General features: G+C 57.0%; 1 protein-coding gene across 4 annotated transcripts; it reads right to left on the bottom strand.

Moving 5' to 3' along the window:
- Positions 1 to 671: 671 nt before the first annotated feature.
- GUK1 (guanylate kinase 1) lies at positions 672 to 8,772 on the bottom strand. Of its 4 annotated transcripts, none has more exons than XM_037985465.2 (9): positions 8,644 to 8,743; positions 7,714 to 7,796; positions 3,997 to 4,110; positions 3,552 to 3,593; positions 2,689 to 2,785; positions 2,083 to 2,221; positions 1,928 to 2,012; positions 1,172 to 1,257; positions 672 to 963 (listed from the first exon to the last, which is right to left on the bottom strand). In XM_037985465.2, exons 3-9 carry the CDS (start codon positions 4,106 to 4,108, stop codon positions 931 to 933), a joined length of 594 nt encoding a protein of 197 aa, XP_037841393.1. In that variant the 5' UTR covers positions 4,109 to 4,110; positions 7,714 to 7,796; positions 8,644 to 8,743; the 3' UTR covers positions 672 to 930. The 4 variants fall into 4 exon arrangements, with proteins under 4 accessions (XP_037841393.1, XP_007986388.1, XP_007986384.1 ...); XM_007988197.3 differs by having other exon boundaries at positions 7,714 to 7,878; positions 8,644 to 8,729; XM_007988193.3 differs by lacking the exon at positions 7,714 to 7,796 and having other exon boundaries at positions 8,644 to 8,772.
- Between the last annotated feature and the right edge of the window lie 4,175 nt (positions 8,773 to 12,947).

A 12,947-nucleotide genomic window follows, 5' to 3' on the forward strand; every position in this document is an offset into this window, starting at 1 on the left:
GGGCGGGGACTCTGCTCCCCGCCCCCATTTCCGGCCGGGCGCCCTGCCTGCCTCCCTCTCTCCCACCCATCTGTCTGCACCCCACCCCAGAAGCACCTCACCTAGGATCAGAACAGGGCTGGGGCTGACCCTAGGGGTGGCCAGCAGCACCACCCTGTGCCGCCTTAGACAGGCAGGCTGGGGGAGCACAGGGGAAGGAGGGAGGTGGCCTGACCAGAGGCTCCCCACACACAACACACAGCCCCTAGGGCCGCGAGGGGAGGGGCATCTGCCTCAAGGAATCCCCCATGCCTTGAGGTCTAGAACCTCCAGCTGTCAGAGCTCAGGGGCCTCTCCTGGAAGCTCTGGCCCATGCCAGATCCACAGGAGCTTGGGCACCAAGAGGCAGCCCTCAGGGCCCACCCCTGCAGCCTCAGGCTGCCCGGTGCAGCCGCTGCCTGCTCTCCACTTGCTGGCCCACCAGGCGGGTTGGGACCAGCCCTGCCACCTTCCCTGGCTGCCAGTCAAGCATGATGCTGCCTTGGGGTGGCAGCCAGGAGCCGACAGGCAGCAGATGCCTAGGCAAAGGCCACCTGGTGGTCCTCCTTGGGGCTGGTGGTTAGGGTGGGCTGCTGGAGCTCAGGGCCTGATCGGGATGGGGCCCCACCAACCTCGGGGCCACGTTCCACTCATTTATGGACTTTCTAATCCAACAGTTATTTTATTAGGATGTCAGCCCCGGGTCCAGCATGAGAGATAGGGACAGGGGACAGCCTGGTGGGGCTGGGTCGGGGGTCACCCCAGGATGTTCCAACCACAGGGGCAGCATCCCCTCCACTCCATGTGCTGGCCAAGGGCACAGAGCTGCTGTTATCACCTGCCAAGGGGGCAGCTCAGTGCTGCTGCCCTGGTCCTGTATGGGCCTGGGGTGCCGAGAACAGAGAGCAAGCCTCAGGCGCCGGTCCTTTGAGCTTTCTTGATTTCCTGCCAGTGAGGAAGAAAGAGAGTTGGGAGGGCTGGTATCCAGGAAGGGCTGGGCTTCCTGCTCTCCCTCCACAGTGGACCTCGGTGTCTCATGCCAGTGCTTGGGTAGGACTGTCCCATCTGACCTCAGTGGCCTCCTGGACAACAAAGGCCTGGCCCCAAGGCCTCCCCTTGGGCCTTGCCCAGGTAGGCACAAGGATGGGCCCACCTCAGAGAGCGCCTCCTTCAGCTCCGCGTAGGCCTGGTCCAGACTGTCGTTGATGATGACCACATCAAAAAGGCCGGGCTCCTTGCCTGTGGGTGGGGCCTGGGGTCAGGGCACAGTGAGCCCATGCAGCCCCACCCCAAGTCCCACACGACCCCCAGAACAGCCCACTGGCTTGCGGCTGTCCTCGCTGTGGCTGTGGGACAGCTTTCCAGCCCAGCTGGGCCTGTGCAGGGTAGGGAAGGGCCGCCCCCTGGGACTCGGTCCTCAGGTACCCCTCCTGCTCTCTCTGGAGCCCCAAACCTTGGGTCTGGACACCAGCACCCATCAGGACTCTGGTTAGGGGTTGCAGTGTCCTCTATACACACAGTAGAACATTAAATGCCCTCTTCCTGTGGGCTGCAGTCAGACCCAGAGGGGAAGTGACAGCTGTAAGAGGATGTACATGACACCCCCGGGGCTAGAAGGTAGGAGACATCTCATGGGACCCTGGGTGATGGGGGGTCTGGGGGCCCTCACGGAGACTCTAGGTAACAGAAGGAAATCTGAGAACCCTCAATGAGACCCTTGGTGACTGGGGTGAGTTCTGGGGACACTCACGGGGACTCTAGGTGTTGGGAGGTAGTTGGGAGGTCTGAGGACCCTCACAGGGACTCTGGATGTCAGGAGGTCTGGGGACCCACAGGGTCCCTGGTGCCAAAGGTCTCACAACCCCGACTCCCCTCCTGGCATGCCCTGGTAGTCCCACGGCACACTCACTGCTCTCCATGTCGGCCCGGGCAGCAGCCAGCCGCTTCGCCAGGCTCTCCTCCGTTTCAGTGTTGCGCTGCCGCAGCCGCTGCTCCTAAAAAGGGGGTGGCAGTCAGAGCCTGGCATGCCCTGACCCCCAGCCCCCAACCCTGCCCAGCACACACCAGCACATGCAGTGAGGGCGGCTGCACAGAGATGTAGATGGGCCGCAGATCGGTGGCCTTGATGTTCCGCACACCCTGCAGGTCCACGTCCAGCACGCAGATGCGGTTCATGGCCTGCACGGCCTGCACCGCCGCCTTGCTGGAGGCAGGTGCCAGGTCAGCAGGGGTGCCAGGGCTCTCCGAGGCCTACAGGAGCTTCAGGGACACCCAGGTCCTCCCAGGCGCAGCAGTCTCCTCCCACAGCTAAGCCTAGGCCTGGCGTGAACCCAGCACCCCACAGCACCTCAAACCTGCTACCCCCACACCCTGCCCCACCTACAGGGAACACAGGCCACCCACTCTCCAAGGTGCCTGTAGTAAGCACGAGGTGTCCTGTGCACCCTTCACCCTGCCAGGACAACGCATGGTGGCAGGACCGGGCCCAGCAGTCTCGTGAAAGAGCCACCACAGGGCCACGGACCTGGGAGCCTGGCCCTGGGCCACAACCTGGCCACATTCATAACCATGGGGCGGGTGGTGTGGATGGCGGGCAGGCAGCAGGCACTACCTGAACCCCTGCCGCCCACAGCAATCCCGGGAGCCCACCGGCACCCACGCGTGGCCCACCTCGTGCCATACAGGTTCCCTGAGAACTCGGCATGCTCAATGAAGTCACCGGCTGCTATGTCACGCTGCATCACCTCCCTGGTTACAAAGTAGTAATCTGGGGAAGAGGAGGGGCAGTCCAGAGGGCAGACTGGACCTGCACCAGGGCTTCCAGGGCCAGCTGCCCCCAACCCAGGCATGCCTGCAGGCCCCTCCCACGCCCACGACTGCTTGGGTCAGATCCTTGCCGGGCAGGAGACGTCTGAGGACCCCTCAAGTGCTGCCAAGTGCTTGAGCCAGACACCATTTCTCACACTGTCCTCACTGATGGAGATACGAGACTGGGTTCCAGCGGGGGAATTGGGAGTTGGTGGTCGGGGGAGTGGGGACTGGAGATCAACAGGTGCTGGGGGAAGGTGGTGGGGGAACTGGTGACCATCAGGTTACAGAGGGGATGATGTGGTGGGGTGACTGGAGACCACTGGGTTGCACATTACGGGGCAGGGGTGCTGTTGGGAAGGGGGTCCCTTGTCTTGAATCAGGCAGGCAGAGTAGCCCTTTTTACCAGGACCCCAGAAGACAGCTCAAAAGTGCTGATAAGCCCAGGACAGGGCTGGGGACAGCAGCACTGTGGCCGCCTCCAGGGTGGGAGGAAGACAGCCCCAGGCCTTGGCCGGCCTCTCACACTGTACCCAAGGAAGGCGACACCGCACTGTGACACTGACACCCTGATTTAGCTCACTGGCTCTTGGAGGCAAGGACCCATCTCACAGATGAGGGATCAACGGGGGCAGAAGATGGGCAGCACAGCCAACACAGCTGTAGGGCCCAGTAGCCCTGCTTACACTGGGGGTGCTCCAGCCACAGGGCCCCACCCCACTCACCTTTGCCGTTCTCCTCGCCAGGCCTCGGGTTCCTTGTGGTATCTAGCAGAGAGACCTGTCACCCATCAGGGACTGCTCAGAGCGCACTGCCCCACCCAGCGTTCCCCTTGCAGTCCCGACAGCACTTGAGCCCCAGGATGCAGGCAGCCAGTGGAGCACACAGCTGGGAAGGCGCAGGAGTCTACAAGGCGAGGGTTCTCCCAGAAAGAGACACTGCGGCCCAGTTATCAGCACTCAACAGACCCAGGGAAGGCAGACACAGGCACTCGGGACAGCAGGAGTGCAATAACCTCAGGTTCTGTGTGGTAGGAAGTGGGCAAGAGTGGGGACAGTCTGCAGGGTGAGTGTGCCTGTTGGGTTCAGGCTCCTGGCCTGCTCACAGGCTGCTGGGACTACTCAGCAGCCTTGAGGTCTACGCATCCCCCCGCAAGAGCCCTGGACTCACGGGACACGCTGAAGCCAAAGATGCCGCTGTGCTCCTGGAGCAGCCTCTTCAGCAGGGTGCTCTTCCCAGCTCCCGAAGGCCCGCTCAGCACCACAGGCCTGGGGCCCGACATGCCTGGGGGTGAGAGGAGAGGCTGTGGATAGCAGTGTGGCCTCTGGCCCCCACCTGCTGAGCTGCCTCTGCCTTCCTGAATTCATGGCAGGAAAGGGCTGACCCAGGGATGGAGACATTGGCCTGAGAGTCTCCTGAGAGCCTGGGTGTTCTTCCCCCTGATCTCTGTCACATTGGAAGGCCCAGCATGCACAGAGTGGCCCTCAGACCAGGATCTGGGCACACGAGAGACGAATGGAAGGCCAACTTTAGTGGGTTCTCAGCAGGGGAGGCCCCCCCACTGAAATCCACCACCACTGAACCCACTGACTCTGTCAGCCTCCCCAGGGGTCCCTGGTAAGCGATGCTGTCTACTCTGATCACACCCTACCCAGGAGCTACCGTCCCCACCTGGTGGAGTCACCTCCAAGCCCTCTGGGAGCCTGCCCTGAGACCCCCACCCCACCCAGGAGCCCAGCCATTTGCTCCCATGCATGATGCTGAGTGCTGGGCTGCTAGGTCTGGAATGGAAATGTCACTGTCCCGCCTCTATCCTCTGGCACCATACCCTGCAGATATGGCCTTGTCAAGATCTGCTGAATCTATGCCCATTCCAGGAACTTCTCATCGGACTTGGGACTCCTATCTGTGATGCTGGTAATGCCAGGACGGGGTTGGAGGTCTCCCTCCCAGCCTCCAAGGGGACGGCAAACAGGATCCTAGCTTGGACACTTGTGGCAGGTGAGGGCCCGGGAGCTGGCCTTTGCTTGGTGGGAATCCTCCCCAGGAACAGCGCCTACCTGTTTGCTGGGGTGCAGCCTCTGTGGCCAGCCTGGGGCGGGTCTGTCTGCTGGACTGAGAGCTGAGGGAGCTAAGTCCCTAATCCCCACCATGCCTGCTTCTGGCCCCGCCCTTCTAAGCCAGGAATAAATCCCCAGGAGGCCTGGCCTTCGGCCCTTGCAGGGAAGCAGCCCTGTCCACCTGCTCTGAGGCTGTTCAGGAAGGAAAAGACGGCTCCAGCTCCTGTCCCAAGACCTGCACCTGCCCTGACCGCCCAGTCCACGTGAGCTGCACACAGGGCCAGGGCAGTGTCTTCGAGTTGGGGTGGAGAGCAGAGCTGAGGAGTGGTGCCATGCACTGCAGCTGTGTTCAGGGACGGGGGCAGAGGGAAGTGGACAGACCCCTGGCGACGCGCAAACCTTGGACACAACTCAGGCAAGGCGTGGATGGCCTCCTCCTGTTTGGGGCACAGTCGCCTGTGGGCAGACGAGCAGACAGCGGGAAGGACCTGAGGATGCCCTCCTAATCCCCAATTTAGGCCACCGAGGTAATCTCACAAATGCATCACAGCTGCAACTCCATCATGCACAGGGACACCCACCACACACACATGCCACTCCCAAGCGCAAAGGTATGCAGGATGTGTCCACAAGCCTACCAAAAACACACACACATGCATGCACACACAGCACACACATGCACACAAATGCACACACACCACACATGTGTACCCACACAGGCACACATGCACACGCATACATGTCACTGATCACAAACACCCCAGACCCCCAGTTAAAAAGATTCAGGAGGAAGGGAACTGCAGGGTACCCACCCAGAAGTCCATGTGCTCTCCGTAAGGGATAGACTCCTCCCTCCTTACTGCCTCTTCTGGGCTTTTTGTCACAAGCACATGTCGTTTTCATCTCAGCATGCCCTCCATGCCCTCCTGGCTCTCCCATCCACAGAACTTGCTCCTGCGCTTAGCTCAGGCCTCTCCAGCCCTGCCATCTCCTCTATGTGCCAGCCAACCATCAGCATGCACCACAGTGGCCAGGGTTCTTCATCCATTCAGCTTCTCCCAGTCAGTGAGCCCTGCGACCCCCACAGCCTGGTTCCCATAATACACTAGCTAGGAGCCCCCCAGAGTCTCCCACAATCAATGAGCCATGCCACTTGCATGAATTTCTGGAGCCCCTGCTTCTCGCCAGGGTGGAAGGGGTGCAGTTCTCAGGACACATCCAGCAATAGCTACACACCTACTTGAAGCATCACGATCACAGAAATTAAGACTTGATGATCTTATGGTGACTTTTCCAATACGAAGGAGAAAAAGTTAAGCTAGATCATGCGCTTCAAAGAACCTGATATGGGAGCACTACTCAGACGGTCCTGTGGGCTGGATCCCATGTGAGCTTCTGCCCTGTTGCTCCAGAGCTGGCCCTTCTTAAGGTCACTCCGCCCTGCCAACCCACAGCCAGCATGGCACTGGTGGGCCCAACAGGGCTACCCCGAGGCTGGTCCTGCCCTGTTTCCCCCAGCCCCTGGCTCCAAGCTTTTCGGGTCTGAACCTAGATGCTACATGACTACAAATCCACACGGAAGGAAACACAGCGGTGACCTCCACTGACCAGGCCTCCCCTCCTTCCTCCTGAGGGAGCACTAAGCTACCAAGATGAGGCTGGACACACAGGCAGAAGATACCAGTTCGCCCAGCTGCTGCCAGGCAGGGGTCCAGGCTCCAGCCTCGCCAAGGGCGTTGTCTGTGCAGCTGTGCCCACTCTCACCCAGCACAGGGCACGAGGCACACACGATACACCAATTGCCAAGAACTCTGGGCGGGCCAACACTCTGCTCTTCCTGGGTCCCCTGAGTTCGGCTCTGCCCAAGCGTGAGGGCACAATGAGCAGACTACTGGGGGCCCTGGCCAGCCAGAGAGTGCAGAGGGCAGACAGTGAGTGGATGCGGGCCTTGCAGAAGCACAGCCACACCACCACTGGAGACAAGGTGGGGGCACAGGATGCCTGCCTGGGGAGAGACCAGTGGCACAGCGGACACCAAAGCCACCTTTCACGGAGCACAACCAAGGGAGAAAATTGTGGCCCAGGCTTCATGGCTCCTACAATCTTGGGGTGGAAACCACAGAACCTGACTGTGCCCTGACCAGAATACACATGCCAAAGGTGTCTTCCTGTGGGCAGAGAGAAGCATTCCAGCAAACAACATTCTGTGTTCTCCACTCTCACCAACCCACAGTCGCAAACCCCAGTCAGCTGCCTGGCAAGAAGCCACACAACCCACAACTGTAAGGACCTGCCAGGCATGTGGTCTCCACAGGAGCTCCGAGATGGAAGGTCTCCTGGGAGCCGCCGGCGCAGATCCACGTTCCGGAATGATCTCTGCCAGAACGCTCCCTGGACTGGGCTCCCATGCTGCCCCAGCAGCCGCTTTCCTGGAAAGGCACTTCCTGCCCTGGCGGCAGAATCTCCTCCTTCCGGCTTCCAACCATCCTAAGGACTGAACAGAGTCACAACCTTGCCCTCTGCCCACTGTTCCAGGAGATGCTAATAGAGGGCTCAACCTTCTGAGAACCGAGAGAAGCCAGCCCCTGCCTGGCCTCTCATAAGACACAATCCCACGTGGGCCTGGGCTCTGGGCTGGGTCGGCTGGATGAAGGGGAAGTTGGTGGTCCAGGCGGCTGCTCTTGGATGCAGGGTCTCTGGGCACACATCCGGGTAGCACGCGTCCTAGCCTTCAGCAATCTCGTTTTAAATGGGACCACACCAGGATCAGCCAGGGCGCTTTCGTTTTCACTTTCTTTCCCCCAGGGGGACAGGGACATTCCTTTACCTCCTGGGGAAACCGGGCCCTTCCAGAGCCACAGACGCGTGAAAACCCCAGACCTTCACGATGCTGCGCGGCTATGTTTGAGTCTGTCCATCAGGGAGAAAGAAAAACAGGCCGAGTCTTGCACAGGGTCCTCGACAGCAACCCCGGGCAAAGGGCAGAGCAAGCCTGAGACAGGAAGGGGCCATGAGCCCAGGGACAGCAGAGCAGGACCCAGCCCGGGGTACCAGAACTGGCCTCTTTCAAGCAGAGGCGAAACCGAGGCCCACCACATGCAGGGTCAAAATCAACTTTAAGGCACCTGCTTCCCACACCAGTCCTTACTGGGGCATACTTCTAAGGCGACGCTCAAGAATGGCAGCTGGGCAGCTTCAAGAACCCCAACCCAGACTCTGGCCTTGGGAGAATCCAAACCCCAAATGCCACACTCATGCGTCGGGAGGAAGGTCTGCAGCTTCCCCAAGTCCCTATCTCTGCGCCGTGCCGCGGGGCAGGCAGAATCCTGGGAGCCCCGGAATAGCCAGCTCCATCCGCCCAGGACCCCCGGGTTTGCAGGGTAAGGTGGGAACCAGAGCGCACACCGCGCCGGGCCAGCGATAGGGACTCCCGGCTGCTGTCTTTGGCGGCGTGCCCAGCTGTCGGGAAGACACCGAGCGCTCCTACGCGCCAGAGGAGCAGCTCGACACTGCGAGAACTGCCGGTCCGCTCAGCTCCTGAGGAGCGCCCCGCCCTCCGGGACAGGGGCTCCCCCACGTTGCCCGCCCGTCCGCCCTCCAGAGCTCCCCAGTTCTCAGGGTCCACAGTTGAACGTGTCACAGGGTGTCCCGGCTAGGAGCAGATCTGGAGGCGGCGTGGACTGGGCGACCGCAAAGCGCAGGGGCCGCTGCCGCCTCGGCCGCGAGTCACCCTCGCGACTGTGCTCGTCGTACTCACCGTCCGGTGGGGCCCGGCCCAGGGCTGCCGCAGCCAGCCCGGCCAGCGGGCGCCGCAGCATCTGGGACCACCTCCTCCGCTCACTGAACCTACGTCACAGCCCCGCACCGGCCCACCTCTGCACGCGCGAGAGACTGACGTCATGAGGCGCCTGCCCCGCCCATGTCTGACTCGTTCCTCCCCCGCCTCTTAGGGAAGTACTTACCTCAGTGCCGCGCTGGCCCCGCCTCCACTTGCGCCGGCCTGTCGCCAACGCAGGGGCGTTCACCACACCGCCCTCCCAGCCCGCCTCCTCCCGCTTACGTCACAGCGCGGCGCCGGCCCGCCTCCACACAGCGCGAACTAACGCCACGACCCGCCGGCCCCGCCCACGGTGTACTTGTCCCGCCCTGTCCTTCGGAGAAGTACCTCAGTGCAGCGCAGGCCGGGCTTTCATCTGCTACGTCACAGCGCTGCGCCAGCCCGCCTCCTCCCCCTTATGTCACAGCGCCGTTTTCGTCCTCCATCTACACTGCAGGGGCGTAACTAACCAACGACTCCGCCAACCCGTTCCAAGCTGGCCACTCTTCAAAAACCATTAATTGGGAAATGTGGCCTGGCGCGTGGCTTACCTCTGTGATCCGAGCTCTTTGGGAGGCCGAGGCGGGAGGATCGCGTGAGGCCAGAAGTTGGAGACCAGCCTGAGGATCATAGGGAAACCCCTTCTGTACAAAAAATTTAAAAAGTTTTTTTGTGCCTGTAGTCCTTGCTACTCGGGAGGCTGACGTGGGACAGTCGCTTGGGCCTGGGAAGTCGAGGCTGCAGTGTGCGGTGTTCGTGTCACTGCACTCCAGTCTGTGTGACAGATCGAGACCCTATTTTTTTCTTTTTTTCTTTTTTGAAACGGAGTTTCGCTTTTGTCACCCAGGCTGGAGTTCAATGGCGCCATCTCGGCTCACTGCAACCTCCGCCACCTAGATTCAAGCGATTCTCCTGCCTCAGCCTCCCGAGTAGCTGGGATTACAGGCGGCCGCCACCAGGCCCGGCTAATTTTTGTGTTTTTAGTAGAGACGGGGTTTCACCATGTTGGCCAGGCTGGTCTTGAACTCAACCTCAGGTGATCCACCAACCTTGACCTCCCAAAGTGCTGGGATTACAGGCGTGAGCCACTGCACCTGGCCATGGGACTCTATTTCTAAAAATTATTTTAAAGTTTATTTTTTTTGTTGTTTTTTTGCTTTTTTGAGACGGAGTCTCACTCTGTCTCCCAGGCTGGAGTGCAGTGGCTGGATCTCAGCTCACTGCAAGCTCCGCCTCCCGGGTTTACGCCATTCTGCCTCAGCCTCTCGAGTAGCTGGGACTACAGGCGCCCGTCACCTCGCCCGGCTAGTTTTTTGTATTTTTTTAGTAGAAACGGGGTTTCACCGTGTTAGCCAGGATGGTCTCGATCTCCTGACCTCGTGATCCGCCCGTCTTGGCCTCCCAAAGTGCTGGGATTACAGGCTTGAGCCACAGCGCCCGGCCTATTTTAAATTTTAAAAAAAGTTTTATTGAAGGCCGGGTGTGGTGGCTCACACCTGTAATGCCAGCACTTTGGGAGTCCGAGGCAGGCAGGTCACCTAAGGCCAGGAGTTTAGGACCAGCCTGGCCAACATGGTGAAACTCTCTGTGTACTAAAAATACAAGATCAGCTAGGTGTGGTGGTGTGCCCCTGTAATTCCAGCTACTGGGGAGGCTGAGGCAGGAGGATCTCTTGAACCTGGGAGGTGGAGGTTGCAGTGAGCCGAGATGGAGCCATGGCACTCCAGCCTAGAGGACAGAGTGAGACTCCGTCTCAAAAAAAAAAAAAAAAAAAAAAAAAAAAATTGAATGTGAACTGCAGGAGGGCAAGAAAAAAAGTAAAACTTTAAAAAATACAACTTTTAAAAAATATGTTGGGGCCAGGCTGTTGTACCATGGCTCATGCCTGCAGTCCCAGCACTCTTGGAGGCTAAGGCAGATGGATCACTTGCCTAGGAGTTGGAGACCAGCCTGGGCAACATGGCAAAGCCTCGTCTCTATTTTTTAAAATACTACTAATAAAACAGTTTGTTGGACAAGGGATTGCAACCTGGAATATATGTGCTATGTCGGACCATGGGTGCTGCATTGGGGGAGGTGGGCAAGGAGAAGCTTTTTAGGCAAAAAAGGGGAAGTTCACTGTCAGAGGCAAAATTATGTCATATGTGTTCATTGGTTTCGTTGGCTTTTATTCGTGATTCATGAATTGAGGCAGCCTTCATTCTACAAAATAGAATAAAAGAATAAATAGAATAAAAGCCCTTGCCTGAATTAGCCAGGCGTGGTGGCGGGCGCCTGTAGTCCCAGCTGCTCGGGAGGCTAAGGCAGGCAAATGGTGTGAACCCGGGAGGTGGAACTTGCAGTGAGCCAAAATGCGCCACTGCGCTCCAGACTGGGCGGCAGAGCGAGACTCCATCTCAAAAAAATAAAAATGAAAACCCCCTGCCTGGGCGATATCAGAACCATGGGTTTTGTAAGGTGAGGAGAATAAGGAAACAAGGTAGAAAAATAACAGATTGGTAACCTTAGCTTACTTCAGGTTACTCTTTTGTAAGGGTTAGAGAGCAGAAGGGACTTCCTTATGCCGACTGAGGAAAAACTAATCTGTTTTGGGATTTATTTTCTTATGTGGTATTTAACATAAGTGATTTAATTTTGGTTTGGTCTGGTCTATTGGAACCTAGCGCAAGAGCTCAGTCCGAAACAATGGCCTCCCATGATTTTTTAAAAACAATTTTTACCCATTTTGATCCGGCTGTCACCTAGCTTGACCAAAACGTAAAAGTGCCTCTCTCAGTTACTATCAGTTTGGGTTTTTGATCTCAACACGTCATCACGTCATTGATAGGTTACAGTGTCTTCATGATCATGCCTTTTTTTTTTTTTTTTTTTTTTTTGAGATGGAGTCTTGCCCTGTCGCCCAATGCAATAGCACAATCTCGGCTCACTGCAACCTCCGCCTTCTGGGTTCAAACAATTCTCCTGCCTCAGCCTCCCGAGCAGCTGGGATTACAGGTGCCCGCCACCATGCCCAGCTGATTTTTGTATTTTTAGTAGAGACGGAGTTTCACCATGTTGGCTAGGCTGGTCTCAAACTTCTGACCTCATGATCTGCCCTACTCAGCCACCCAAAGTGATGGGATTACAGGCGTGAGCCACCACGCCTGGCCATGATCATGCATTTCTTTGAGTTTTTGTCATTCCAGCTGAAGAGGGACCATTTGATGTTCAATGGATGCAACACTTAAAACATTTGAAAGGATACAGTGCACCAGGGAGACCACTATTGTGACTGTCAGGAGGATAATACCAAGGGTTTGGAGTATGTTCCTTAGCCAGGGTCCCCATGAACCCAACCAACGAAAACTGAATAGATCAAACTATATAAAATGGGTCTACCCATTTTAACCAAGTAGCCTGTTTGTTAATTTTTTGCAACTGAGTCTACAATACCTGATGTATTTATCCTTGTGCAACAAGATGTGCCAGAAACCACACAAGACCCCTTCGTGTTCAGCTAGTAGGTAATCTATGTAAAATTAAGGCAGGGAGTGAGAAAAAGTGGGTCTGGTTTGCTTTGGTGCCAAACAGTTGCATCAGGGATGTTGCCAAACTTACCCACTAAGTAAACTAAAGAGTCTGTTGGGTCATAAAGATCAGAGTCTGGCCTGACAGACCCAATATTTTTATCAGGTAACCCACAGAAGCTACTGGTGTGAAATTCTAACTACTGAAAGAGGTAGGCATGAGCAAGGAAAAATTGAGAGGGGCAAGAGGCTAATCCTGTTTGGATATCTGGGGAAAAGCATCACAGTGTAAAATTGTCAACTTCTGGTCCTGATTTGTAATATGACTGTCTCTGGTTATGACAACAGGTGGTTTGGTGAACTCTGTATGGTCCACACGTTGGCATGAGACTTGTCCCTTGATGTTTACATCAAGTTGTCCAGCTTAGTAGTTTTGTTCTTAAGGTGGAGAGTTGTCAACATGTATTGGAGGAAACAAGAAGAATTCAGGGTCCAGTCCATTCTGCAGGTAGATAACAAAAGCTCTAGAACAACAAACAAGGCTACAATCTAATAACAAGTGTACTATAATGTTCTTTCTTCTGAAACATACATTTTCTCTTTACAGTTGCCCCTCATTTCTACCAGAGATAATCAGAGTAAGACTAATTTGTTTGCAAAATGTTTAGCCTCATCAAATTGCTCTGCTTATTTAGAGAAGTTCAGTGAGAATAGCAATCAACCACATAGGCTCTTTTG

Source organism: Chlorocebus sabaeus, chromosome 25 (genome assembly GCF_047675955.1).
Source record: "Chlorocebus sabaeus isolate Y175 chromosome 25, mChlSab1.0.hap1, whole genome shotgun sequence".
In the NCBI taxonomy this organism is placed as follows: Eukaryota; Metazoa; Chordata; class Mammalia; order Primates; family Cercopithecidae; genus Chlorocebus; species Chlorocebus sabaeus.